Here is a 27993-nt window from a genome sequence, read left to right as displayed (position 1 = left end):
GCGCATCAAAAAAGTAATATGTCTTTTTCTCAACAAGCCATAATTCCCTCAGAGAATATCATCATTATCATTGCATAGCACCTCAAATGTTTCTCTGGTTTTTCTGAAAGCCCAGAACCAAAGCCTGTCATCAAAATGATTGGCTACTATTGCCTCCCAGAACTGTCTGAGATGCTTTCACTCCCAGACATAAGACATCTGTCGCTGAACACTAGCAAACACAAAGTTTATCAGAGCGTTTTTTTTCTGCACGCTCTAAACTGCAAGACATTTATGACATTTTAATAAAGGAGCCACAGTGGCTTAAACGCCAGAAGTGGCGATTTTAAACATGGAATGGAAACGCTGCTTTATTTATCAATATTTATCAATAATATATGTATTTACTTTTTTTTTTTCTTTTTTTTTCAATACTCCGATTTTGGATGAAAACTATACTGTTGTATCACAGATTTCACATTTACCCTCTCAAAACAACACAATAACAAAAACTCTTTGGTCTCATTACAAATCAGTTACACACTCTTTCTGTCTATGTGGGAAGCTCTTAACCAGAATAAGCTGCAAAGTGGACCAGACTTTGTGCAGTTAGTAAAAAGATTGGCTCTTCAAGACTAACTACTGGAGCAAACCATGGTCATCTCTCAATTATTTAAAAAAATATATGATTTATCATTTCTCTCTTTTTTTTTTCTGTCTCTCAGAAAAGGGAGCAGTGGTGAGGCTAGTAGAGAAGTGGAGCTTGAGGACTTGCATGAGGATGAACCACCCACCTCTTGAGAGTCTCCATAGATCTCCACAGCTCATGAAGTTCTCCATATAGACATTTGCAACCCTTTCAGCAGATTCATGACCCAAACTGCACCACTATAATGCATTCTTCTATTGCATCCTTCAGTCTTGTCACTTTTATTGGTCTTTCAAAAGAATCACTTTCACTCACTTTTTCAAATCCACTATATTAACAGTTCTCTTTTTATGAGGCATTTCAGGTCCTACCTTGCAAAACTGGGGGGTTACATAATTTTGTCCTTCTCGCAGTTTGGATCTTTCCAACTGTTTCACACTGTGTCCTCGCATCCTACATTTTGGAAACAATCTACGCTGGACCAGAAAGAAAGACCTTGAAAGACAAACTACGCCACAAGTTCTTTTGGACATAGACCTACAGCATGGACAGAAGATGGGGACCTGAACTTGGTATGGCAACTCATAAAGCTAAAAGCAGCATTGACATTGATGCAGTGTAACCATCATGATGTTTGTACATGTATATAATATAATAGCTACAGTGTCCTGCCTTTTTGCACTTTGAATGCATTAACATGCAATTCTTAGCCCTATCAGTCATATAGCATGCCTGAAATATGTCCTTTTCCATATTGTGGTGAAATATGGTGTTTCCATATCTGTTTCTTTCCTTATTTCATACCATCTGCTGTATAGTTTCTCATTTCATTCAGACACAATATATGACCACACATGCATACAGTGTGTGTATGTCAATTAAAGGGGCTAATATTGCCACTAGGCATGAGATGAGTAATACTAAAGAGGCCTCTCGGTAAATAAATGTCTCAAAAATGCACATTCTGTGAATTCTAGAAAACAGGGCTTTCTCATGAAACTTACATGCCTGAGTGCTTTTCATCTCCCACACGAGGACCATGATTTTGCCAAATAGGACGCATTCCTGGATCAGCATCCTTAGGGGCAATTCAGACCGAACTGCGTTTTTGTGTCCATTTGCAATGTTTTTTATTTGTTTTTCTATGTAAAGTTGCGCTAGGCTGACATCTTTGACTGTTGTGCAGTGTATCGTTTTTTTTTTTTTTTTTCTCTGCAAGTCAGGTTAAAGGAACTTCAACTTTTAAAAAAAACCTACACTCTGTTCTTCAGTGCACTGCATCTAGCTTTTTTTAAACTTAAGAATGCATTCTGTCTAAATGGCCTCTTATTGGTCGCGGAACAACATTCCTAGCAACCAGTCAGATTTAGGGTTAGAATTAGTGTCAGCACAGTCTAAACCTATTGCATATTACACACAAAACTGGAAAATACTCTCTCAATCTAGTAAACAGTAATCTGATTGGCTTGTTTGATGCAACTTTCTCAAGTCTGTAGGCTTTTTATATCAGTCCACCTGGAAACAAAAGTTGTGTTGACAAGGTTCCGGGTTGATGATACAAGCACTTTCGAGGATAAAATAATCTCTGGATATGCAAGTTTGTCAGGTTAGTGACATCAAATCTGATAAAGATGCTTTGAGTTTTATATTTGTTTTATTAGTTTTGTCTGTGAAATAGTCTGCGCTTATTTTTTGTACTGTACTTATAGTCTCCATACTAACTCATTTATTGCTATTTTTGTGTGTTTCTGGTACAGTTGTAGAGGAGACTAACACACCATTGTTTAAATTCATTTTTTCCATGTTGGTCAATTATTTTGGAATATCCCCGCCCTTAAACAGCGTATAATGTTGGAACAGTGAACTGTGATTGATTGCTTTACATGTCAGTCAGGCAGCACTTCATGTCTAAGTAGCAGGTTCTTGGCCAGAACAAGTTGCTCAATGATCCAGACATTTTGCTGTAAAGTCAAAACGTTTGGCTACATGAGATTAGGATTGGTTTTAGTGCTGAGGCTTGGGCTTCCACAACATTCTAATTAACCTATCATTTCCCTCTGGTTTTATGGGCAGTTAATGGTAAAGTTTAGGGTTATGGTTAGGATTGTTTATTTGATAGGAATGTAGTTCCTGTACCAAGCACTGTCGCCTCACACCACGAAGGTCCCGGGTTCGAATCCAGACTCAGCTGGGCCTTTCTGGGTGGAGTTTGCATGTTCTCCCCGTGTTCACGTGGGTTTCCTCTGGGTGCTCCGGTTTCCCACACAAGTCCAAAAAAAAAAAAAAAAAAACATGCACATTAAGTGAATTAGAGACTCTAAATTGCCCCGTAGGTGTGAGTGAGAGTCCCCCAGCCACTGGGGGTTGCGTCAGGGAGGGCATCCGGCGTAAATCCTGTGCCAAGTCAAATATGCGGATCACAGATTGTCCGCTGTGGCGACCCCTAACAGGAGCAGCCAAAAGAAGTAGTAGTAGTAGTAGTAGTAGTTTCAGTACCAACTAAAGATGTTGAATTCGGGAACGTGACCTACTTGGCTAAATTACAGTCACCTCTCTCACACACACATTTTAACCATTATCTAGAACAGGGCTTATTCTTCATGTTTGTGAATGTCACAATTTGAAAGATTGCTCAGGATGTGGGGATCTTGTGTTGCAGTGCTTTGTCTAACTACAGAAACATTAGGATATGTCCGAATGTGTCATTGTTTACAGAGGCAACACATTCCAAAAGGCCTGTTTGTCAGTCAGCAGCACTAACAGGCCCACAAACACATTCACAAACATGCCACAGAAATGAATGTTCGAGTGTGTGACGATGTGGAATCACTTTCACTCAGAACAGACAGGCCAATTGAGGAAAGGATCTGAATATGATGTTTAGCTCCGGAAAGAAAGTGAACTGCCATTCAATGTCATCACAGTCCCTCTCGGCCTAGATTAACAATACGCCTTGTTTACATCAGATCCTCTGCCAGGCGAGCCAATCATCTCTTCTTCCTAAACTGCAAATTCAGAATGCAAAATATTTTTACTCTGGAATACCAACTGCACATTGGCAAGCACTACGTTTCATAACAAGCACAGAGCACTCATATTAGATTTTTATAATTGTGAAAGCCTCATCGAGCCTGGTTCTGTTTTTAATGAATTTTACAAGAACAAAACTGGATGCTTAATCAGGTCAGCTGCCAATTATTTCCCATTAAACTGATTATGAAAGCAGTAAGTGCTTACTGGAAACCTTTTCACAGATGTCACTTATTTAGAGGACTCATTATTGCTTATTTCAAGACCGATTGATAAGCTGCAGTGAACTGCTTTCATTATATTCTTACTAATATCCTGAGCAGATGGTGGTGCATTTTCCTGACTCCTACACATGCCTCTCTCTTCCCCCATCTCTCTCTCTCTTTCTGTCTCTCTCTCTCTCTCTCTCTCTTATGCACACACTCCAAGTAGATTTTTCTTGTCCATTACATTTTCTATTAAAACTGAATTACACAGGAAAACCATTTTCAGTAATACTTTACAATAAGGTTGTAGCCTTAGTTGCTGACATGGCATTAAACTTTTAATTACCTACCTGCAATAAGGTTGTATGCATTAACATTAGTTAACATGAGATAACAATGAACAATACTTTTACAGCATTGATTAACATTGGTTAATGTTCATTTCTACATACATTAATACATTTATAACTTTAAAAGTTGTACATCAACATTAGTACATCTTCGTTTACAATGCATTATTTAACAATGAACAATTGTACTTATTATTCATAGTGTATTTATAAATTAACATCCATCATGTTTTAAAAAATGCTGGAAACAAATTGGGTAACACTTACATTAAAGGTTTAGTTCACCCAAAAATACAAATATAACATTTACTCACCCTCATGCCATCCAATATGTGTATGACATTCTTTCTTCTGCTGAACACAATTGAAGATTTTTAAAAGAATATTTCAGCTCTGTAGGTCCATACAATGTAAGTAAATGGGTGCCAACATTTTGAAGCTCCAAAGTCCACATAAGGGCAACATAAAAATACTCCAGATGACTCTGGTGGTTAAATCCATATCTTCAGAAGTGATATGATAGGTGTGGGTGAGAAACAGAACAATATTTAAGTCTCTCTTCTCCTCCATGCTCAATCTCAAAGTCACTTTCACATACTACTGTTTTTGGTGATTCACATTCTTCATGCATATCCCCCCCACTGGGCATGAAGGAGAATTTATGATTAAAAATGTATCTGTTTCTCACACACACCTTTCATATAGTGTCTGAATATATGGATTAAAACTGGAGTCGTATGGATTACTTTTATGCTGCCTTTATGTGGATTTTGGAGCTTAAAATGTTGGCACCCATTCACTTGCATTGTGATGACCTACAGAGCTGAAATATTCTTCTAAAAATCTTAATTTCTGTTCTGCAGAAGAAAGTAAGTAACACATCTGGGGTGGCATGAAGGTGAGTAAATCATGAGAGAATTTTAATTTTGGGGTGAATTATTGCTTTAAGTCTGTATTCATTAACATTATTTTAACTACATTAGTTAAAACAATCCTCACTAATCTTGGTTTAATTTAATTTTGACAACTTTTTATTTAAAAAAAAGTATATGTTAACATTAGTAAATTTCATTAAGAACTAACTTGGATGAACAATTGTATTTTTATAAGTCAACATTAACCAAGATTAATAAATGCTGTAATAAAACTGTTCATTGTTCGTTTTAGTTTCATTGTTCAGGATACCTTTATGCATTTACTAATGTTAATTAAAAGATCCTTATTGAAAAGTGTTACCACAAATTGTTAGTTTATTATACCTAATGCATAAATGAACCTTATTGTAAGAAAGACTCCCCATTTTTAGTGCCAAACAACTAATCTTTTTATGGTCTGTTGGTATGGAGTATTTATGCATTAAATGGAGTCTCGTCTCGTTGTGTTTTAGATGTACTGAGATTCTGTATGTGGTACTCAGGGTCTGGACACTGCTGTTCTGGGAATACAGAGTAAATGGTGTAACATTCTGTATTCTGGAGTTCTAAGATGTTTATGTGTGCACTGTGAATTCATCTAATCATTTGAAATCATCCTCCCCTTCCCTTATTTGTGTGTGGGTGTGCATTTGCATATGTCCATTTCTTCATGTGTCTCAAATGTACTGTACTCTTGTCAGTTACTTGTTGATGTACTGGATGCTATGCACCTGTTTTTGTCTTGTTGTACTGCATGTCCCTTAACTTGCTATAAACTTTTAGCTGGTTTTTACAAACCTCCCTAGGTTTGCTATTCTTTTTGATAACAATGTGAGAAAAACAAATCACCTCTATTTCTAAACCCCTTTAAATTTTCCTGCAGGATTTATATATAAGCTAAATAATGCAGCAGTCTATACCTCTGTGTGAGCAATCAGCTGAAGTGCAAAGGCTTTATATCCTGTTCCAGGTAATAGTGCATGTGCAATAGCTTCATTGCAGGCTTTATCACATAGTTTCTTTTTAGTGTTTATCCACATTTGCAAAGATTGCTGTTGTTTAACATAAATCTGAAGGAAGAGAGAACTGCATAACATTCCTGCTATCAAAGCTTTTATGGCTGTATTTTTTTAAAAGGGATGGTTCACCTAAAAATGAACATTCTGTCATCATTTATTCACCCGCATGTTGTTCCAAACCCATATTACTTTCTTTCCTGTGAAACTCGAAATAATGTTAGGCAGAATGCTCATCACCATTCACTCTCATGGAATCTTTTTTTTTTTCCCCAGTCAAAGAAAATGAATGGTGGCTGAGGCTAACATTTTTACTAATATCTTTTGTAATCTATGAAGGGAAGTCATATGGGGTTGGAACAACATGAGGGTGAGTAAATAATGACATAATTAAATTTTTGGGGTGAACTGTCCCTATAAATTTCTCTTTCTAGCAAAAGTTGTTTTAGGTATTTTAAGATTTTCATTGCAAGGTATATGAGCATTGGCAGGTATATATAAATCTTAAAAACAAACTTAAAACTTAAAAACAGCTTAAAAGTCTTGCTTATATCCCTACAGCTTGAACTGATGAGTTATTTGTGTCAGAGTGCCTGATATTGCTGGGTATTTATGGTTGTCTGTATTCTGCTGCATTGATTTGAATGTAACTTGTTAAAAAGTCCAAGAAAATAGACAAAAAAAAAAAAAAGAGCATGGCCCAAGAAAGCACTGAATGCAACTCTAACCATGTACTGTAAATATGTACCAAAGCATATAAAGATGCTATTTTTTGCATGCTTTTTGTACACATAGACATAGTCAAAGACAATAAAGATATCACAAGTGACCGGTTCTTTATCTTTTGTCATTTTTAATTGTATTACTATGGCTAAATGATGTTGATGTTGGTAAAACCAAACTCGGCATCTGTGATTTTGTAAAACAAGACCAAACGTCCTTACATGGTGCTCTGATTTAAATGAAAATATTTAACATTTTTCAAGATTTTAATGTACTAAAAATTGGTAAAACAAAACAAATTAAACTGATATCCCAGCTATTACAATATCCATATTTGTATACATGGACACAATGGAACCGTTTCACATTTCCAGGTCTGGAACACAGAAGTAAACTGTATGGGTAAACGTCTACGATGTGAATGGGAGACCACAGCAAATTGTTTTTGCATTCCCATTTGCTTCAGTCCACTTTTATGTTTCCACTTTGGTAAAATAGAAATCTTTGATTTACGGCGTTCAGAAGAGAGAAAGTGGCAAATATAATGTCACTCCCTCAGCAACTGTATTTGAAACCTCAAAGCAGCAGTGTTGACAGCAGTGTTATTTTTTTAAATGAATGACAATGTAATATAACAAAGAATAATGTTATAAATTTACACTAGATTAAAGAAAAAGTGAAAAATATATATTTTTTTAAAGTTTGCTGTTTTACGCTGCTTAAGGTGGAAACGCATCAGTCTGTGAAAAGGGTCCATATCCAGAAAGGACACTTTACAATAAGGTTCTATTTGTTAACATTAGGAAATGCATTATTGTAGGTATCATGAAATAACAATTAACAATATATTTTTTACATTATTAATCTTTGCTAATGTTAGCTAATAAAAATACAATTGTTCATTGTTAGTTCATGTTAGTTCATAGTGCATTAACTAATGTTAACAAATACAACTTTTGATTTTAAAAATGTAAATGTTGAAATTAACATTAAGATTAATAAATGCTTAAGTATTGTTCATTTTTAGCTCATGTTAACTAATGTTGTTAACTAATGTGAACAAATGGAACCTTATTGTGAAGTGTTACCAATTACTTTTTTTGCCGATATTTTGCTGCAGAAAACTCTGAAAACCTTGAAAGGATCCCAAAGAAAACACCACCCTCAGTCACACACCTAATAATATTGTTTCCTTTTGCAGTCAGTTGTAAGCTTCTCAATAGTAAGCACACCCAGTGGTAATGAGCTGTGTCTTAAATAGTAATAGTGATTTCTCAATAGTTTGTGATGGAAATAAAATACATTTACAAAGTAAAAGTGATGTCTGCTATTTCTGGAGTGTGTGCCATGCCTCCCGGGTCCTCTTGCTTATGTTCCAGTGTTGACAGTTTTTTTTTTGTTTTTTTTTTCTTCTTCCAGTGCAGTAGTCAGTCGTCATGGCAGCCACCCTGCCTTCACTCCTGTACACAGCAAAGATCTGGAATTGCTGTGACCACTAAAATTGAAAAGTTGTTAATGGAGATGCAGCATAATTCTACAGGGATCTGCAGTTGAAATGATTTGAATGGTGCATTACCTATGGTTGATCTTTCTCTGTCTGTGACGGGGGCAAATCTGGCTTCTGTGGATGGACAGAGACATGTCTGAGAGAACTTTCACTATTAAACTGTTATGCTGTTGTAATGCAATTCTGTATGTATACTGTATGCAAATGTGTATTTATTTTCTGCTAAAAAAGAAAAACCCAAACTTAAATCAGCAAGATGATTGCATGATTTACTGATTTTAGCTGCGGTTTAAGCTGGTCTCCCAGCACAACCATCTATAACGTGTCCAAAACCCCTTCTAAAACCAGCAAACAGACCCGAGACCAACTAAGACCAGCAAACCAGCCTAAGTTGTTCATATATATATATATATATATATATATATATATAGGACTCAAGATGGCGCCGAGTATGGCTGCTGCGTTGCGAGCTCCGACACAACATAGTAATGTTTTGTTTGTTTTGTTCACAATTCTTATGTTTTTTGTCTTGGATGTTGTCTGCCTTATTGTCTACGACAGTCAAACACTTTTGGACATTGGTTCTGCAATTACACACCGTAAACCGGACTTCACATTCCTCAATGCCGACCCGCTGTTTACAAACACGCAAGCGGAGCCCTTTGTCTGGGCAGCACGGCCACGGAAACGCAGGAGGAAAAGGGGAAACAGAGCCGGCGTTCTCATCAGAGTAAGACTCCACGCAAATCGACCCCCGCTACCCACTATTCTACTGGCAAATGTTCAGTCTCTGGATAACAAGCTCTGTGAGCTGAAAGCGCAGATCTCTTTCCAACGAGAGACGAGGGACTGCTGCATTATCTGCCTAACAGAAACTTGGATGTCTGCGGAGATTCCAGACTCAGCCATTGAACCCGCGGGGTTCTCCGTGCACCGAGCGGACAGAGCGAAAGACCTCTCAGGTAAAAGCAGAGGTGGTGGTGTATGTTTTATGATCAATAAATCCTGGTGTGATCAGAGGAACGTACATTCTATCAAGTCTTTCTGCTCTCCTGATCTGGAATTTCTTATGCTTCTGTGTCGACCATTCTGGCTACCGAGGGAATTCACAGCGGTCATTATCACTGCTGTGTACATCCCCCCACAAGCTGACACAGACTGGGCACTCAAGGAACTGTATGGGAGTATAAGTGAGCAGGAAACCGTGCACCCTGAGGCCGCGTTCATTGTGACCGGGGACTTTAATAAAGCCAGTTTAAAATCAGTCGAACCAAAATATCACCAGCACATTAGTTTCAACACACGAGGGGACTGGGTTTTGGACCATTGCTACTCTCCGTTCCGGGATGGCTACAAATCCCTCCCCCGCCCACCATTTGGCAAATCGGACCACTCTTCCATTCTGCTTCTGCCCGCTTACAGGCAGAAACTGAAACAGGAAGCACCCACCCTCAGAACGATCCAGTGCTGGTAGGACCAATCAGATTCTACGCTACAAGACTGTTTTGATCGCACGGACTGGGAGATGTTCCGGTCCGCCTCTGATGATGACATCGAGCTTTACGCTGATAGCGTAATGTGTTTCATCGGAACGTGTGTAGAGGATGTCTTTCCGACCAGAACTGTACGAATCTATCCGAATCAGAAACCTTGGATCAATAGCGATGTTCGCGCGGCACTTAATGTGCGGACCTCCGCTTTTAATTCCGGGAACGTGGAGGAGCATAAACAAGCCAGTTATGCCCTCCGAAAAACTATCAGAACCACAAAACGCCAGTACAGGAGTAAGATTGAAGGACAGTTTAACACCACCAACTCTAGAAGCATGTGGCAGGGAATTAACATCATCACGGACTTTAAAGGGAATAAAAACTCTACCATGAACACCGCTGCCTCTCTCCCGGATGAGCTAAATACTTTTTATGCTCATTTCGAGGGAAATAACACCGCCCTCGCGGAGAGAGCTCTCGTGGCCGAAGCTACAGAGGTTAGTTCACTCTCCGTCTCTGTAGCGGATGTAACCCGATCCTTCCGACGGGTGAATATCCGCAAAGCCGCAGGCCCAGACGGCATTCCGGGCCACGTCATCAGAGCGTGCGCGAACCAGCTGGCTGGTGTTTTTACGGACATTTTCAACCTTTCCCTCTCTTTGTCTGTAGTCCCCACATGCTTTAAAACATCCACCATTGTGCCTGTTCCAAAACAATCAAAAATAACTTGCTTAAATGACTGGAGTCCTGTTGCTCTGACCCCCATCATCAGCAAATGCTTTGAGAGACTAATCAGAGATTACATCTGCTCTGTATTGCCACTCTCTCTTGACCCATTGCAGTTTACTTACCGCAACAACCACTCCACTGATGATGCCATTGCATCTACAATACACACTGCTCTCTCCCACCTGGAAAAAAAGAACACTTATGTGAGAATGCTGTTTGTAGACTACAGCTCAGCATTCAACACCATAGTGCCCTCCAAGCTAGATGAGAAACTCCGGGCTCTGGGCTTAAACAGCTCGCTGTGCAGCTGGATCCTGGACTTCCTGTCAAGCAGATGCCAGGTGGTTAGAATGGGCAGCAACATCTCTTCATCACTGACCCTCAACACTGGAGCCCCGCAGGGCTGTGTTCTCAGCCCACTACTGTATTTCTTGTACACACATGACTGTGTGGCAACACATAGCTCCAATGCCATCATTAAGTTTGCTGATGACACGACGGTGGTAGGTCTGATCACTGACAATGATGAAACAGCCTACAGAGAGGAGGTACACACTCTGACACACTGGTGTCAGGAGCACAACCTCTCCCTCAACGTCAGTAAGACAAAGGAGCTTGTGGTGGACTTCAGAAGAAAAGACAGAGAACACAGTCCCATCACCATCAATGGAGCACCAGTGGAGAGAGTCAGCAGCTTCAAGTTCCTGGGTGTCCACATCACTGAGGAACTCACATGGTCCATCCACACTGAAGTCGTTGTGAAGAAGGCTCATCAGCGCCTCTTCTTCCTGAGACAGCTGAGGAAGTTTGGAATGAACCGCCACATCCTCACACGGTTCTACACCTGCACTGTGGAGAGCATCCTGACTGGCTGTATCTCCGCCTGGTACGGCAATAGCACCGCCCACAACTGCAAAGCACTGCAAAGGGTGGTGCGAACTGCCAGACACATCAACGGAGGTGAGCTTCCCTCCCTCCAGGAAATATATACAAGGCGGTGTGTGAAAAAAGCTCGGAGGATCATCAGAGACTCCAGCCACCCGAGCCATGGGCTGTTCTCACTGCTACCATCAGGCAGGTGGTATCGCAGCATCAGGACCCGCACCAGCCGACTCCATGATAGCTTCTTCCCCCAAGCAATCAGACTTTTGAACTCTTGATCTCCCACGATCAAAATACATCAGCACTGCACTTTATTACCCTTACTCTTATATCTCACACCGGACTGTCATAAATTATATTATTATTATTATATTATGTTCTCTCTCAACAACTATCAACCGACAGCCTGAATGTCAATACAGTACAATACCGTACATTCTATATATATATACTTTTTTATATATTTATTTTTTATTTTTATTGAATAATGTGTATCTATATAGTGCATATTGTATACTGTACAGTGTATGTTATTTGTATACTGTTGAGTGTAATTATGTGCATAACAGATGTTTAAATTGTGCTGTGTTAATTTGATGTTATTGTAAATTGGTATATGTCTCATCACTGTCACGACTATGTTGATCGGAACTGCACCCAAGAATTTCACACACCATTGCACTTGTGTATATGGCTGTGTGACAAAGTGATTTGATTTGACACACACACACACTACTGGTCAAAAGTTTTGAAACACTTATTATAGTTTATTTTCTTTATTTTTTTTACATTTTAGAATAATAAAGTCATTAAAACTATGGAATAACATAAATGGAACTTTGGGAATTATGTTGTGACTAAACAAAATCCAAAATAAATCAAAACTGTGATATATTTTAGCATCTTCAAAGTAGTCACCCTTTGCCTAGAATTTGCAGACATGTACTCTTGACATTTTCTCAACCAACTTCTTGAGGTATCACCCTGGGATGATTTTTAAACAGTATTGAAGGAGTTCCCATCTATGTTGGGCACTTATTGGCTGCTTTTCTTTATTATTTGGTCCAAGTCATCAATTTCAAAAAAATGTCAAAAAAGAAACAGCTTTCTCTAGAAACTCGTCAATCAATCATTGTTTTGAGGATTCAATGCTTGAAATTGCCAAAAAAAACTGAAGATTTCATACAAAGGTGTACACTACAGTCTTCAAAGACAAAGGATAACTGGCTCTAACAAGGACAGAAAGAGATGTGAAAGGCCAGATACAACTAAACAAGAGGAAAAGTACATCAGAGTCTCTAGTTTGAGAAATAGATGCCTCGCATGTCCTCAGCTGACAGCTTCATTGAATTCTACCCGCTCAACACCAGTTTCATGTACAACAGTAAAGAGAAGACTCAGGGTTGCAGGCCTTATGGGAAGAATTGCACAGAAAAAGCCACTTTTGAAACAGAAAAACAAAAGGTTAGAGTGGGCAAAGAAACAGACATTGGACAACAGATAATTAGAAAAGAGTGTTATGGATCTTAACCCCATTGAGTTTTTGTGGGATCAGCTAGACTCTAAGGTGTGTGAGATGTGCCTGACAAGACAGCCACATCTATGACAAATGCTACAGGAAGCGTGGGGTGAAATGTCACCTGAGTATCTGGACAAACTGACAGCTAGAATGCCAAGGATCTGCAAAGCTGTCATTGCTGCACATGGAGGATTTTTTGATGAGAACTATTTTAAGAGAGTTTGCGTTGTTTCAAATTATAATTGTAATTTTTCAAGTTATTAATGTCCTGACTATACATTGTGATCAGTTGAATGCCACTTTGGTGAATAAAAGTACCAATTTCTTTCCATAAGAGCAAAATCTGTACATTATTCCAAACTTTTGGCTGCCAGTGTATATAGCACGGTAATAAATTATTATTTCTCTATTCTTCACAGTGATTTTATATAGTCCTCTCAGTGAATTGGTGCTTTTGAATGATCATGTCGGTGGTTTTTCAATATCACTTAGCCCGCTCTCTCCCTTACTCTCTCTCTCAAACACACTCTCCCGCCCTCTGATTCTCTGACTTGGAGTAACGTAATTAACCCCCATGTTTTTCTTTCTCAGACAGCTGCTACAGTGGGAGACCTGCAGGTTAAGATGTGCCCTCACTTTCCTCTTTCTGTAAAAGAGTTTGGTCAGTGTGTTGCGTTGCTATGGTAACTATGCAGATATATCTAGAGGAAGCATGTTGTTGCATGGACTAAAGAATTGCATACAGCCCATATATTGTACATAGAGTCTAAAAGTAAAATGCTTGCCAACTGAGACACACACACACATATTGGTGCGGCTATCCTTATGAGGACTCTCCATAGACATAATGATTTTTATACTGTACAAACTATAGATTCTATCCCCTAACCCTACCCCTAAACCTTACCCTCACAAAAAACATTCTGCATTTTTACATTTTCAATAAAACATCGTTTAGTATGTTTTTTAAAGTGATTTGAATTGTGGGGACACTAGAAATGTCCTCATAAACCACATTTATAGCATAATACCCTTGTAATTACCAGTTTGTAACCTAAAAAAAAATCTCCTGGTAAACCACCCAAACTCGCCCACACACACACACACACACACACACACACACACACACACATGCATACTTTTCCTCTCACACTCTCACTAAACCATATGAGGACATTGATTGTATGTAAATGCTTATTAGAGCTGAAGATTTTTCCATAATGACACTACAGTAATGCAGCTTGATGTAAATGTTTGGAAACTACATTGCATCTGCATCTGCTCAAGTAACAGTTTTTTCCATTATCTAAAAGTGTTTCTCTACTGCCATCTTGTGCTGGGAATACACAGTCTGAAACAAGAACTGGATGCTTTGTTTTTTCCAAATGTGGCCTCTCACATCTTCCACTGGTCATTTATAGAGCATAGAGTTACTTTACACCAGCAATCACATAGGCAAAAATAATGTGTTAAAGTGTGACTCAAATGTATTATATGATACTGTTTATTCAAAAGCCAACACTCACCTCCTCCTGGATTTCTGTATTCTTGAATTTCATATTTTTGTAATAATCTCTCTTTGGAAGTAAATATAGAAGGAGCAAATCACAGATGACAGTTGCCTTAAAAACAAACCAAAACAAATTTTTTTATTAATTTCAAAAAGATTGGTAACGTGCAATATTTAAGCACCTATCCAGCATGGCTTAACAATTGTTACAAACAGGCCAGAGCTAAGTACAGCTGAGTATGTCTTACTCAGCTATATTAACACATTTGTCAATGTCACACAAAATCCTGTTCTTTGTGAAATCACGTAATATATTGTTACCCATTCAGAACAAGTCAAAGTGAATGATAAGTAACTTTATATGTTATATTCTAGTACTGTTGTAACATATTCATAGATGTGATGTATTCAACATATTATAAGATATTCATATATTTATGAGATACTGCAATCCTCTTAATAAACATTCAGGTTATAAATCATGTGTCATTTAACATACTTAGGCTTATCAGAGAACAGACCACCGTGTTCCATATTAATGCATCTTTAATTTATATGACCATTAAGAGGCAAAAATTGGATTCTTCAGTTAAAATTAATCAAGTAGAAAATTCCAAATATATACTTTTTGTAAAAGTGTATTTGCTGTGAGACTTACCACTCCAAAGATTCCTACTCCTGAGCCTACGGCCATCAGCGTTGGAATGATATCAAATTTTCCTGCCTGCAAGGAAAATTGTAAACACTTGTAACCAAATGAAAATGTGCATGTTCTGCAATTACCATGTGAATGAACTGTAGAAATATAAGCTTACTCGTCCATGAACAATGATGTTTATCCGTATGCCAAACACCTTCATTAGTGTTCTCTTCTCCACTTTGTCCTCCACAAAATATTTGCCATATCTGAAACAATCAGTTTTACAGTACATATAGATCTGAAGTGGTCCAAAGTAAATGTATTCTTGAAATTCTTTAAAACAATTGTTCACTCCCTTACTGCTTTCATCAAAGTACACAGGCTCAAAAATAACACAGAACAGCTTGTTTGACCTTTTCTCTGATTAGCTGTAAATGAATATTGACTTTAAATGTGCACTCAGTAATTTTTTCCCTATTAAAAATGTTTTAATCCTAAAGAAATTAATTGTAATTTTGAAATATATATATGAAATCAAGACCACTCACATGAGATGAGGAATGTAGTCATATCAGTAACCCGATTCTAAATGGGGCAGGGGCGCCCTCATGGGGACTGCCATTTTAGAACCATATGACCAGCTGAATACCTGTACTACTCAATCTCAGTAACCCTCTTGTTACTGAACACATTCACTCTTGGATTAAATTAATCATGGCTGATTGTGAATAGTGAATTTCTACAATGGCATCTGTTACTAAAAACCATTGATTAAAAATGATGCTGCATCCACATCACTAGGTGTCACTGAATGGCCAAGATGACACGAACAAAGTTACTGAGTGCACCTTTAAGTTATCTGCCAATATTCAAAGGTGTTAAAGGGTGTTTTGTTTCACCATGATCTGATTATAATAATCATTTTTGGAAGAAACAGTCTCACCCACCTGAAATTGTATCCCAGTGATGGTTTCTCTTCTTTGTCATCTTTCCCAGTTCCATAAAGGCCATGGAATTCATAATTTGGTTTGCAGTATCTAATACTCAGATCCAGATTGCAATCCCAGTCAATGAGAATTCCTATAGAACCACCCTACCAGATTACACATGAAATATGAGAAAGATTATGATCACATTTTTCTATGTTCTTCTTCAGGATTTAATATAGTATTTTTTATAAAGTACATACAGTATAAAACCAACAGAAGTTGACCAAAGTGCTGTACAACAACAACAACAACAACAACAACAAAACAAAAAAGAATATACAAAAAGTAAATTATATTAACAGGTACAAACACCCAATATATAACACATGTAGAGAGAGAGAGAGAGAGAGAGAGAGAGAGAGAGAGAACCTTATATTGCAACCTCAGACTAAATTAAAAGCTAAAGAATAAAAATAGATCTTTCAGCTGGATTTAAAAGTAGCAAGTGATGGAGATGATCTAATATAAATAGTGAGACAGTTCCACAGTCTGGGAGCCGCCACTGAAAAGGCCTGGTCACCCTTAGACCGAAACCGTGAGCGAGGGACAGAAAGGATTAATTGATTAGATGATCTGGTTTCTTGAGGAAGAGTAGGGGTGAAGGAGCTCTCATATATTATGGAGCATGTCCATGCAGGGCCTTAAAATCAAATATAACACTTTGAATTTGATTCTGAAACTGACTGGCAGCCAATGCAATGAAGCCAGAACATGATGTGTTCCTGCTTCCTAACACCAGTTAAGAGTCTAGCCGCCGCATTCTGAACCATTAGTAGATGGTCTAGAAAAGATTTAGGTAGACCTAAATATATGGAATTACATTTATCAAACCTAGATGTGATCAGTGCATGAACAACTGTTTCCAGGTCTTTCCTTTTGGCAATAGATCAAAGTTGGAAAAAGATGCCCTTTACAACGGCACTGATCTGCTTATCAAAATTAAAAAAGGAATCTAAAATGACACAGAGATTCTTTACATTACTATGCAGGTGTGCAGACAGAAGACCTAACTGGTTACCAATATCTGTGGTTGAGACAGGAGAAAAAAAAAATAATAATTCTGTTTTCTCTTTAAGCTGCTCCTTGAAATTCTTGAATAACTACAAGAACTTCTGGGGAGAAAATGTTTTGGGTGCATTGGAAGTAATAAACTATATTTCAAGCATGACATGACACTCAGACACAGTAAATCAATACAAGAGCCTTTTAAAATTAAATTAACTGTAGGCCTATATATTAGAATTCTGTGATGTAATCAGAAGTAGCCTAAATGTCCTGTTTTGTTTAATTGAATTAGGAAAAACTATTAAATTATTTCTCTGATGTAACATTAATACCTGTAATTAATTTTTCATTTTTCTAAAATTTTATGTCTAATTTTGAATTGTTCATATACTTGAATTACTGCTGGATAATTATCTCTGTGTTTACCCTTGTGCTTAAGAAGCTTGTTTAAAACATCTAACTAGTAAGGACTTTTGTAGGTAATTAGCAGATGATTAGGTGATGAGTGATTTAATTATTTAAATAACATAAATAAATGTAAACACTTTTTGGTATTTGTGTGCATGTGTGAGAGAGTGAAACAAAGAGTGAGAATTTGAGCAAGAGAGAATGTTTGTGCAGTGTGAGAGAGAAACACTGTTGTGTGTGAGTGTGAGTGTGTGTGTGGGCAGGTTTAAGTGGTTTACGAGGACTTTTTTTTAGGTTACAAACTGGGTATTATGCTATAAATGTGGTTTATGAGGGCATTTCTAGTGTCCCCATAATTCAAATCACTTAAAAATCATACTAAACGATATTTTATTGAAAATGTAAAAATACAGAAATTTTTTTGTGAGGGTGAGGGTTAGGTTTAGGGGTAGGGTTAGGGTTAGAGGATAGAATCTATAGTTTGTACAGTATAAAAATCATTATGTCTATGGAGAGTCCTCATAATGATAGCTGCACCAACATGTGTGTGTGTGTGTGTGTGTGTGTGTTTGAATGTTTGTGCAAAAGTGTTCCTACGAGTGAGTATCGGGAGTGCACATGTATTTACTATCATGACTGAGATAGAAAAAAATCAAATAAAAGAAAACCTACCACGCGAGCTATCTCTGAGAAATTGAAACCAGAGCGCTCAACAATGTCACCCAATCTGAAGATAGGACACAGTGGATCATTCATGGGGTGATATAGACAGCGATTGATGTAACTTTGATTCACACTTTCTACCAAGTTACTCCTAGACAGAGAAAAAGACAGTGAGGAATACAGTACTGTCTATACTACTACTATCAGTTTCTCATCTAAAAGACAAAGGAAAGGAGCTTATAGAATGACAGCCAAGTTTCTTCAAAAAGATATATATATATATTAAATATTCTGATGATGTTCCACGGCAAGTTTAAAGTTTCCTTTTGCTTGCAGTGCATACATTTTGTTATAGGAAAAAACATTCATTTGGCATTCTACCCATTCTAACTTTTATCATGAAACCAAAAGGTAGAGTTGGGTACTCAAGTTTGGATGCATTTTTACTAGGACTTGACTCTTTTGTCCGAGTCCAGCCGAGTCCATGACTTTGTGATGCAATGAAAAAAATAAATAAATAACAAAACAGAAATTAATGAACAAATCTTTGTCTGCATGCAGCTGTATTAGCCCCTGAAGTCATAGACATAGCCAGAGTTATTTCACTGTGTTTAAGCAAACACACCCACACACACATACGCACGTGCACAGGCACATTCATCAGTCAACCAATACGCTTGAATGTTATTACAGAGACTACTGTATAACATCAACTACCGCGGTGGCTGGCACGACCAAAACATAAAGACAGGTATGTATCCAATGTAATAGAAACTAAACAAGGTAGTTTCCCACGACACAGGACCTGACAACTGAACAAATTGTGTGTGGCATTTGTGCAGTCAAGACAGTGCTTGCATTGCGGTTTAATCGTGGTTAAAAACTTAAAATCAAGAACTACATTCTTGTCAAGTCACCCACATCATGTCTCTGACAGTTTACTAAAAACAGCATATTGAAATAAAAATACACAAAAATAGTATTAATATTGGATATTAAGTCTTTTTAGGTGTAATGTATCTACACATGTAGGCTTCTGTAGTCTCTTGTGGTCCATGCAGTGTTTTCAGCTTGAACTGGTCCATAATGGCTTGATGAATTAACTGTGTAACTTTTTAAATAGTTGGGGGGAAAAAGTGTTATTGCTAAAGCAGACAGCAACTCTAAACAGATAAACCTATTTATTATTGATTGACTATTTTCAAAGCACCAACGAGCTGCTTAAAATACATTCTTTTACAGCATTTATCCACCATTCACAACATTCAACCATGCACATTAAAATATTAGGATATTTTGGGCAGTGAAATGTTTTGTTTATAAATTAATTATAGACTATAAAATAAATATATTATTCGATGATAGAGTTTGTGTATGATGCTAAACTTCATATTACTAGATTAATTTAGTTGGTTATGACGTTTTTATTTTAAATGTTTATTTTATTTTATTTTAATTGTAAACCACCAGGTAACTTATGCACGTCTTTTTTTAGCCAACATCTCTGACACTTTTGAAGGACAATTCTGTTAAATTTATGACTCAAAATTATTATTCTCCATGTTTTTGGGGTTAAAGAAGAACTCAATTAAATTTTTTGGTTGGTATTTAAAGATATCAGACTGATTGCAGACCAACGCGGCTGCCGCTCAAGCAAATATCAATTATTATTATTTTTATCTTCTGCGGCAGCAGCTGCGAGATGCACACGGACACATCAGGGATTTAGGTGCACAAGCAGCATGCAGAACTGCCCTGCATTGTGCGGTTTCCCACAAATTAACTAGAAAATTATGTCCATGATGACATGGCCCTAATATAATCAGTAGGCTTTTCCAGTGTTTTTGGATGTAGCATTTGCAGTCAAATCATGAGACGTAACTTCTCAGCGAGTGCTAATTACTACTGTGTTGACTCATTTGTATTTACTGTATTTTCCCAAATCAGTCGGCAGATAGAGAAAAAATATTAAGAAATCTCAGTATGACTATTATTTCTTTAGATAGGGATCATTTTAAATAAAACTTTAAATTAAATTGAATTGACAAATTGAAAATGAAGTAGAACTAAATCTATATTAACATTCGAAACAATAATATCCCTGGTTGTAATGACTAACGCAGCTTTAGTCTTTGTTTCAGTGGAAGGGAAAAAGCAACAAATAACTGAAATGTCAACAGAATGCAATAAGAATTGTGTTGAAGGTACACATACACTTAAAGCATATGCTTTCATTCTGAAACCACTTTGAAGTCTGTTCAGCAGGATACTAATCATAAAATGTATATATGAAATGCAACAGAGGTTACATTTATATTGACAAACTGTTTTTCTTAGTTGTGAAGTTTAAAATAAGCTTAAAATATTGATGTAGAGTTTATGGGTACAATTTTAATTCAGATTCATGAACAGATTCATTCAGACTCAGACTCTACCTGTTATGGACTCGGTCTTGAGACCAACTCAGCCCCTTTTGGACTCGAACTTGACTCAGACTCGATTGTTTAAAGAATCGGACTTGACTCTGACTCGACAAAGGTGGACTCGAACCCAACACTACCACAAGGAGCATTAAACAGTTTAATGTGGTGTTGTAGTAATGCAGGTCATGTCTTTGATATTTACAAATTTGCTTTCAAAATATACGTTGTGTAATTAGTGCCATGTCAGTTACTGAAAACACTAGTTATGTATGTAACTGTGGTTATGTGAGTAGTGGATGACCGCCAGGGCGGTGCTTCATAGTGGATGTTCTCTTGCGGTTCCTGCAGATCGAGAGCTGTATACCAAAAAGGTCACTCCATGACCTCTGTGTGTGACGTCACCAGTGTTACAATACGGGCTGTCACACAACAGATTTCCTCAGATACCTGGTCTCTTTTCGCTCACTCCGCATGACCAGGGACCCTGGCGGTGCTTCGTAGTGGATGACGTGTGCCCAAAATGTCGTGAGGAGTGGTTCAAGTATGACCTTTACTCCTGGGACAGAACTGCTGATGTCAGATTTGTGGATGAAGCAACATTCACTCTGTAAAAATGAGAGAATGTGCAGGGGAATGACCATGTGACTGCTGCACATATTTCTGATAGGGGAACTCCTCTAAGAGCAGCCCAGGATGTTGCGACACCTCTAATGGAATGGTCTGTGTTAGGAGCAGGTAATGTGTGACCAGCATGTTCATAAGCTCTCTGTATAATCTCCATCACCCAGTGGGAAAGACGCTGCTTAGAGACTGGGAGACCCTTTTGTGCTGCAGAAAAACACACAAAGAGCTGGTCCGTATGACGTATCCCAGCTGTTACTGAGACATAATGCCTCAGTGCTCTGACTGGATATAGTAGGCGGTGGCGATCATCATCACTTTCAGTATATGCTGATAAGTCAATGGAAAGAAACATATGGAAAGAAAGAACTTTTTAAAAATGGACTGATTTATGAACTCTGCTGTAAGGACCTTGGGCAAGAAAGCTGGATTAGATCTCAACTTCACACTCATGTCTTGCACCCCCCAGTGGAGACATGACGGACTGACAGAAAGTGAATGTAGTTCACTGATACGCTTGGCAGTTGCTACTGCAAGGAGAAAAGAGGTCTTTAATGAGAGCCACTTAATGGAGGCTTGGTGAAAGGGCTCAAAAGGGGCCCCACAGAGAAAGTCCAGGACTAGGGGGAGATCCCATGGTGATGGTCTTGCTCACTGGGGTGGTCGCAGTCTGTTCGCTCCTTTGAGAAAAGCAGCTACCAGCTGATGTGAGCCCAGCGAGGACCCCTCAATGAAGCTTCTGCGACTAGACAGCGCCGTTACATATACCCTAAGAGTGGACATTGACCTCCCTGCTTCAAACAGTGATTGCAGGAACACAAGCACTGACTCAATTGAGCAGGACGTTGGGTCCAACTGGTGGTCCTTACACCAATCCTGAAATATCTTCCATCTGTTATCATACATTGCACGGGTGGAAGGGGACCTTGCATTCAAAATAGTGTGTCTAACTTCTGGAGTGCATGAAACTAGACTGGCACTGGTCCTAAGGGCCACACCCACAGCTGGAGAAACTCTGGCTGAGGGTGCCATATCTGTCCTCTCAACAGTGATATGAGGTCCTTCCATGGAGGGATCTCCAATGGAGTCCCCTGTAGGAGTGACAGCAGAAGGGGAAACCATGTCCATGATGGCCATCATGGAGCCACCAGGAGAACACAGTGTGTCTGTCTCTGGACTCTGGATTGGTGGGAAAGTGTACAGCAATAGGTCTGGCCAGTTGTGTGCGAATGCATCCTGACCTAGTGGTCTCTCTTGGTCCTGTTACGAGAACCATAGATGGCAGTGAGTTGTACCTGCAGAAGCAAACAGATCCACCTGTGTCTTGCCGAATGTCTACCAAATGCTCTTTACAACCTCTAGATGCAGTCTCCAGTGGCCGGGATTCTGTGCATTGCGGGACAGGGTGTCCCCACTGTGCTGTACCTCACCCCTGATAGGTGCATTGCTCTTAAGGAGAGCAACCTGGGGTAAGCCCATGTCCAGAGCTTCAGTGTGAGAGCAAGCAGAGCTTGTGACCTGGTACCCCCATAGTGGTTTATATGGAAGATGGTACACAGGTTGTCTGCATGCAAAAGTACATGATGACCCCATAGGGAGGAAATGTTTTAGTCACAACCCGCAACTCGAGCAAATTTATATGCTCCTGTGCAGTATGATTTGACCATTCACTCCGTACTCCTCTGTGATGCCACACTGCACCCCAGCCGGTTTTGGAGGCATCTGTTGCTATTACCTCCCTGCGTGATGGGAGTTGTCCCATGGTCACTCCGGATTGAAGGAAGTTCCTCGATTGCCATCTTTGAAGAGCAGCCCAACACTTACGAGAGATGCGCACCAAAGTATGTTCATGACATACTGGATTTAATCGCAGAGCTGTCATCCACATCTTCAAGGGTCTGACATGAAGCTTCCCTAGTGCAACAACCTGTGCTGCAGCTGTAATCAGTCCCTGCAGATGCAGCAGGGTTAAGTAGGGTACTCGTAATCCCAGTCTCAATCTCCTGATCAGTGTAATGATCGTTTGAGCACAGTCCGATGGCAGTGAGGCCATTATTGACTGAGAGTCTGTTATCATCCCTATGAACTGGCATCGTTGATAGGGTGTCAGATTGCTTTTCTCTCTGTTTACTGTGAGGCCCAATGTGTGCTAAAAGTACATGTGTATCGTGGAAGGCTTGTTCCAATGAAGGGGCACACACTAGCCAATCATCCAGATATGGCAAAATCCTCACTACCTGGAGTATCAGCAGGGTCAGTACTGATTGTTTACATCTGGTAAATATTCTTGGAGCCAGAGACAGGCCAAATGGAAAAACCCTGAACTGGTATATGTGTCCCCTGAAGGCAAAGCGAAGGAAACTTCTGTGTTCTGGTGCTAATGGAATGTGAAAGTAGGCATCTTTTAGGTCCACCAGAGTGAACCAATCCCCTTGTCGAACTCCTTGTAGGACATCCACAATGTGCAACATATGGAAAGAAAGAACTTTTTAAAAATTAGTTGGCAGAGGTCCAATATTGGTCGCTGGCCCCCTCCTTTCTTTGGAATTATGAAATAAGTTGAATAAAATCCTTTGTTTAGAGTGTAGGGGTCCACTTTCTCTATTGCTCCATTTTCCAGGAGGGAACCAATCTCCTGAGAAAGTATCAAGTCCTGAGATGGTTCTCGAACCGTGGTAACCTTGGGTTGAGAGCTTAGAGGGGGCCGATGACAGAATTACAGTCTGTAGCCTTCTGTCATTGTGCGTAACACCCAGAGTTCCTTGACACAACTTTGCTAGTAGGCTAGATGTTAGGTTGACAGGAACTACATCATCGGCCGGGGTGGGTCAACATGTGGTTTTCCTCGCCCCAATGTCCAATGTCGGTCATTGGGAGGGTGTCGTGTCTCCCGACGTTGAGGTGGTTTGTCGTGGAGGCCGTGCCCGGCGCTCATGGGAGGCAATTGTGTGGCTAGCGTAGCATGGTTGCCTAATCTGTCTAGGTTTGGGAAAGCGAGAGAGGCTTGAATGGCTCCCAGTGGGTACTGGAGGTCTAGATTGAAAGGCTTTCCGTGCACTGTCCTGTTGACGTGTTTCAGCCAGGGAAGCATAACGGTCCAGGGTGTCCTTCACTGCCAGTCCAAAAACATGTCCCAGAACGAGAGGCAAGGCTCAGATCGTGGCTCTACATGTATCAGACAGACGGGTCTAAGCAAGCCAGACCTGGCGGCGGCCACACACTAGTGTGCCTACCAGTCTGCCTAGATCTTGGGCTATGTAACCCATCGTCTGCAGGGCTGTACTCAGAAAATCATCCTGTGCCTGGTGTCCTCCATTGTCTATTAATGAGGCTTGTAAGGCTAGCAGTAGGTGGGCCAGATAATTAGAGAGCAGGCCCACTCAGGTCACTGTATTGTGAGCCTTAACAATAGGATCATCCGTACATCTGCATTTAGTACTGGGGCAACGTGGATTTGGTCACAGGGTCTCATCTGGTGAAACTACCAGCGCTGCAATGCAAGGGTCTACTAAAGGCATGTAGTTAGGTTGTTCTCTACCACCTCCTCCATACTAGACAAGGTGCGGACTGCCGGGCTCACCCGTGTTCTTTGTGTCTTTGAACTTAAGGCTGTTGAAAACTCAGCAACAAAATCCTTACACACTGGCACAGAGAAATCACTAGCTGCTGTGTAAGCAGGCGGGGTGTCCAGGCTCAGCTTTGCAAGAGCTATCTTCATAGCTGTCTGCAGTGGGAATGTCTGGCTTTTTGAAGAACCTTGAGATGTCGGTGAGATGTCACTAAAGTCTTGAGATGCCGTAGTTGGTTGTGGCTCAGTGGGGGGTGCAAATTATGCATCAGACAATGAGTCTTCTACTTGCAACAGATTGCATTGGAATGGGGTATTTGATGCTGCTGTAGAGAGGAGATAAAAGTTCTGTTATCATATACCCAGTCTAATAACGCAGGTTCTTCCACTACGACATTGGCAGGGTCCTTTTTAATGACAATAACAGAGCTTTTTTCTGCTCCATGTCAGATTACAGTCCTAGGCAAAGTACAAGAATGGGGCCCTCTTCATTGTTAATATTTTATTATTATTTTATTATTTACTGTGGTATGCTATGAAAAAAAAGTGGTAGCTCATTCAAATAATCACTTAATCACACAATTTTCTTCAATGACAATCTTCAATATCTTTCAATGCCATAAAGTTTGCAAGCTTTGGCAAATCTAATAAAAAAAAAGTTTTAGACTAGTTCTTTCTAAGAGGTGCTCATTGTAGCAGCCTGGTAAATTTTAAACAAAACTTTGTTATCAGATGAACCAAACTACCAGATGAGTCTGTCTACTAAAACTCATCCTCTAGAAGTAAAGCATCTAGACATTCACAGACTTTCAGGGCAAAAAAGAATAATACCTCACATTTTAAGTGATCACCTCTCAGTTTCTGCTGCTCTTTTTTACATGCAGTATATAAAATTGTGGTTTGCGGATCTAAAACACGGCCGTGTGACCAGTGGGCAGTGCAGAGGTAACATTACCTCAACCCTGAAAGCATGGCCATGTGCTGAAGTTGGAGCACTTGAGATTTCCTTGCCTGTTACCTCCATGAACTTGCCTAGTTGGGTAAAACCTTGGAATATTCCATTAAGGCCTGATCTGAGTGGGTTGCTTCCATTGACGGTGCTGAAAATAACAGTAGTATTAATTGTATCAGTGTTATAACAGTGATATTTCAAGTTTCAGCATGTTATTTTGCATTAATAATAATAAAAAATATAATTTGTGTTTTTAGGGGGCTCTCAGCTTTTAGGGGCCCCAGGCAGTTGCCCACCTTTGCCTAGTGCTAAGTCCACCCTTGGCGACTGCACCTGCTGTGCTAATCCTTGCGTCGCTCTTTTCTCCTTTCAACCTTATCCGGTGTGTGACATTTCAAAGCCTTTTTTACCCCTTAGGTAGGCTTAGTCACAGACTCATGTGCGCCATCAAGGCTAGCAAGCCTGGCCTGTCTCTGAGCCACTGACATTATTGAACAATTCATGCAAGTATTGATGAATGCTTCCCGAAGATGATCCAACCCTAAACATGGTGGACAATGTTTATATATGTATATACAAATATAAGCTCCGATAAACAAGTCACCAGGCTGTAGTTGTTTGAGCTCTGATCTGATCAGTCGTGAGAAGAAAAATGAGGAAGTCTGTTGTGTGACACCCCGTATTATAACATCAGTGACTTCACACACAGAGGTCACAGAGTGACCTTTTTGGCATACAGCTCTCGATCTGTGGGAACCGCAAGAGAACATCCGCTATGAAGCACTGCCCTGGCGGTCAGGAAATACGAAACATAACAGATATTTGGAAAAGAAAACCTTTTACCTGACAACATTGAACTGGCGAAAGGTGATGGAGTTTTTGATGAATAGTGTGTAGTTTTCTGCTGCCTGCAGAATTGGAGGGCTACAGAAAAAAATAAGAGGGAAATGTCTCACTACAGTTAAATAGATTAGGCCAACGCTGTGGGATTCAAAACAACGCGAAATACGCTTTGTCACATGCTCAAGGTATACAAACACATACAATACACTTTGGGTCAGGTGTGCAATTTCAGGAGTTTTGAATAAAGCTTTAAGGCAACTGTCAAGTACGATTTCATCCTTCTTTATTTACTTCCAAAGATAAGCAATCCAGGAAAGGTCAGAGTTCATTTTTTCATAAATACTATCAAATATTTCATTTAAATCAAACTCAAACACAGACAAAGACAATTAAAGTCTGGTTCTGCCAAAGCCATGTGCCTCAATCATTGCAAGTTACTTTTTAACATTCTGTTGATGTTGACACATTTAATCAACAATTATAATGAAAAAAGAATCCATACTCCGGTATTTGACGATCATCTTCAACAGGACACCAGGAGTAGATCTCACAAGTACTGGTTGATTTCACACACTTTCCCGTCATGTGCCCTAAGAAATAGGAAACCATAATGCCATGAGAAAAGATTATGGAGTGGATAAGAAAGGACTTAAACAAGACTTAATCCTGAATGCAAACAGCAGTAAAGACACTATATCACTATATTTCAGACATTTATATCACTATTAGCAGAAGAATGCAAATTCAAGATGGAGAGACCTTGTGAAAGCAATAAGATGAAATAAGCTAAAATATCGCTTTGTTCAGGTGATACATATCTTCCATTCTTGCTTGTAACGGTGAGATTTAAACATGAAAGTGTGGGGCTGCAGTGGCTTTGATGTTACAAAATTAACTTCCCTGAATTAATGAGCACGAAGCATGAATCCATCAGACCCGTTCCATAGGAATGCTTATCAGATTGCAATTGGTCATATGCCTTAAATTTCAGTCTGAATCTTTTTACTTTGCCAGGAAGATTTACGTACACACTGAACTTGTTTCATGGTATAACAGTTTGGCAGACATACAACCATTAAAATACAATTAATCAGGGCCATAACCACAATATACGTTGAGTGGGACAAGTCCCCCCTAATAATCCGAAATGGCCAGATTGTCCCCCACACTAATTGATATCCTTGTTGCTGTTCTGCTGCAGTCCATTATGCACCACTGTCTAATTGTCATTAAGTTTAAAATAATGGTTTAAATTTTTTTTTACATTTTTACCGTGCTCAGTTGTATATCACCGCTTGTCAATGTAATTTAAGATAATCAAATTGATGAAGATGGGACTTAAATTTAAGAAGCTAAGCAGGAACCTAGTGGATTATT

General features: G+C 39.2%; 2 protein-coding genes across 6 annotated transcripts in view; one reads left to right on the top strand and one right to left on the bottom strand.

Annotated features, from left to right (window-relative positions):
* The window catches only part of camkk1a (calcium/calmodulin-dependent protein kinase kinase 1, alpha a), a 140568-nt gene extending 135955 nt beyond the window's left edge, over window positions 1-4613 (top strand). For all 3 annotated transcript variants that reach the window (XM_051696695.1, XM_051696693.1, XM_051696694.1), the window contains one exon: window positions 705-4613. In XM_051696695.1, the coding sequence (XP_051552655.1) occupies window positions 705-780 (76 nt within the window). In that variant the 3' untranslated portion in view covers window positions 781-4613. The remainder of the gene's footprint in view (window positions 1-704) is intronic.
* A 38-nt stretch (window positions 4614-4651) lies between these two features.
* LOC127440223 (P2X purinoceptor 1-like) overlaps window positions 4652-27993 on the bottom strand; it is a 47650-nt gene continuing 24308 nt past the window's right edge. For 2 of the 3 annotated variants that reach the window (XM_051696709.1, XM_051696710.1), the window contains exons 5-13: window positions 27119-27206; window positions 26617-26697; window positions 18219-18360; window positions 16092-16237; window positions 15320-15410; window positions 15163-15228; window positions 14521-14616; window positions 8444-8488; window positions 4652-8362 (exon numbers count right to left, since the gene is read on the bottom strand). In XM_051696709.1, the coding sequence (XP_051552669.1) occupies window positions 8444-8488; window positions 14521-14616; window positions 15163-15228; window positions 15320-15410; window positions 16092-16237; window positions 18219-18360; window positions 26617-26697; window positions 27119-27206 (755 nt within the window). In that variant the 3' untranslated portion in view covers window positions 4652-8362. The remainder of the gene's footprint in view (window positions 8363-8443; window positions 8489-14520; window positions 14617-15162; window positions 15229-15319; window positions 15411-16091; window positions 16238-18218; window positions 18361-26616; window positions 26698-27118; window positions 27207-27993) is intronic. The other variant, XM_051696711.1, reaches the window with a different exon arrangement.

This window comes from Myxocyprinus asiaticus, chromosome 4 (genome assembly GCF_019703515.2).
Source record: "Myxocyprinus asiaticus isolate MX2 ecotype Aquarium Trade chromosome 4, UBuf_Myxa_2, whole genome shotgun sequence".
Taxonomy (NCBI): domain Eukaryota; kingdom Metazoa; phylum Chordata; class Actinopteri; order Cypriniformes; family Catostomidae; genus Myxocyprinus; species Myxocyprinus asiaticus.
Note: the sequence above shows the minus strand (reverse complement) of the source record. Positions and strands in the feature narration are given on the sequence as shown.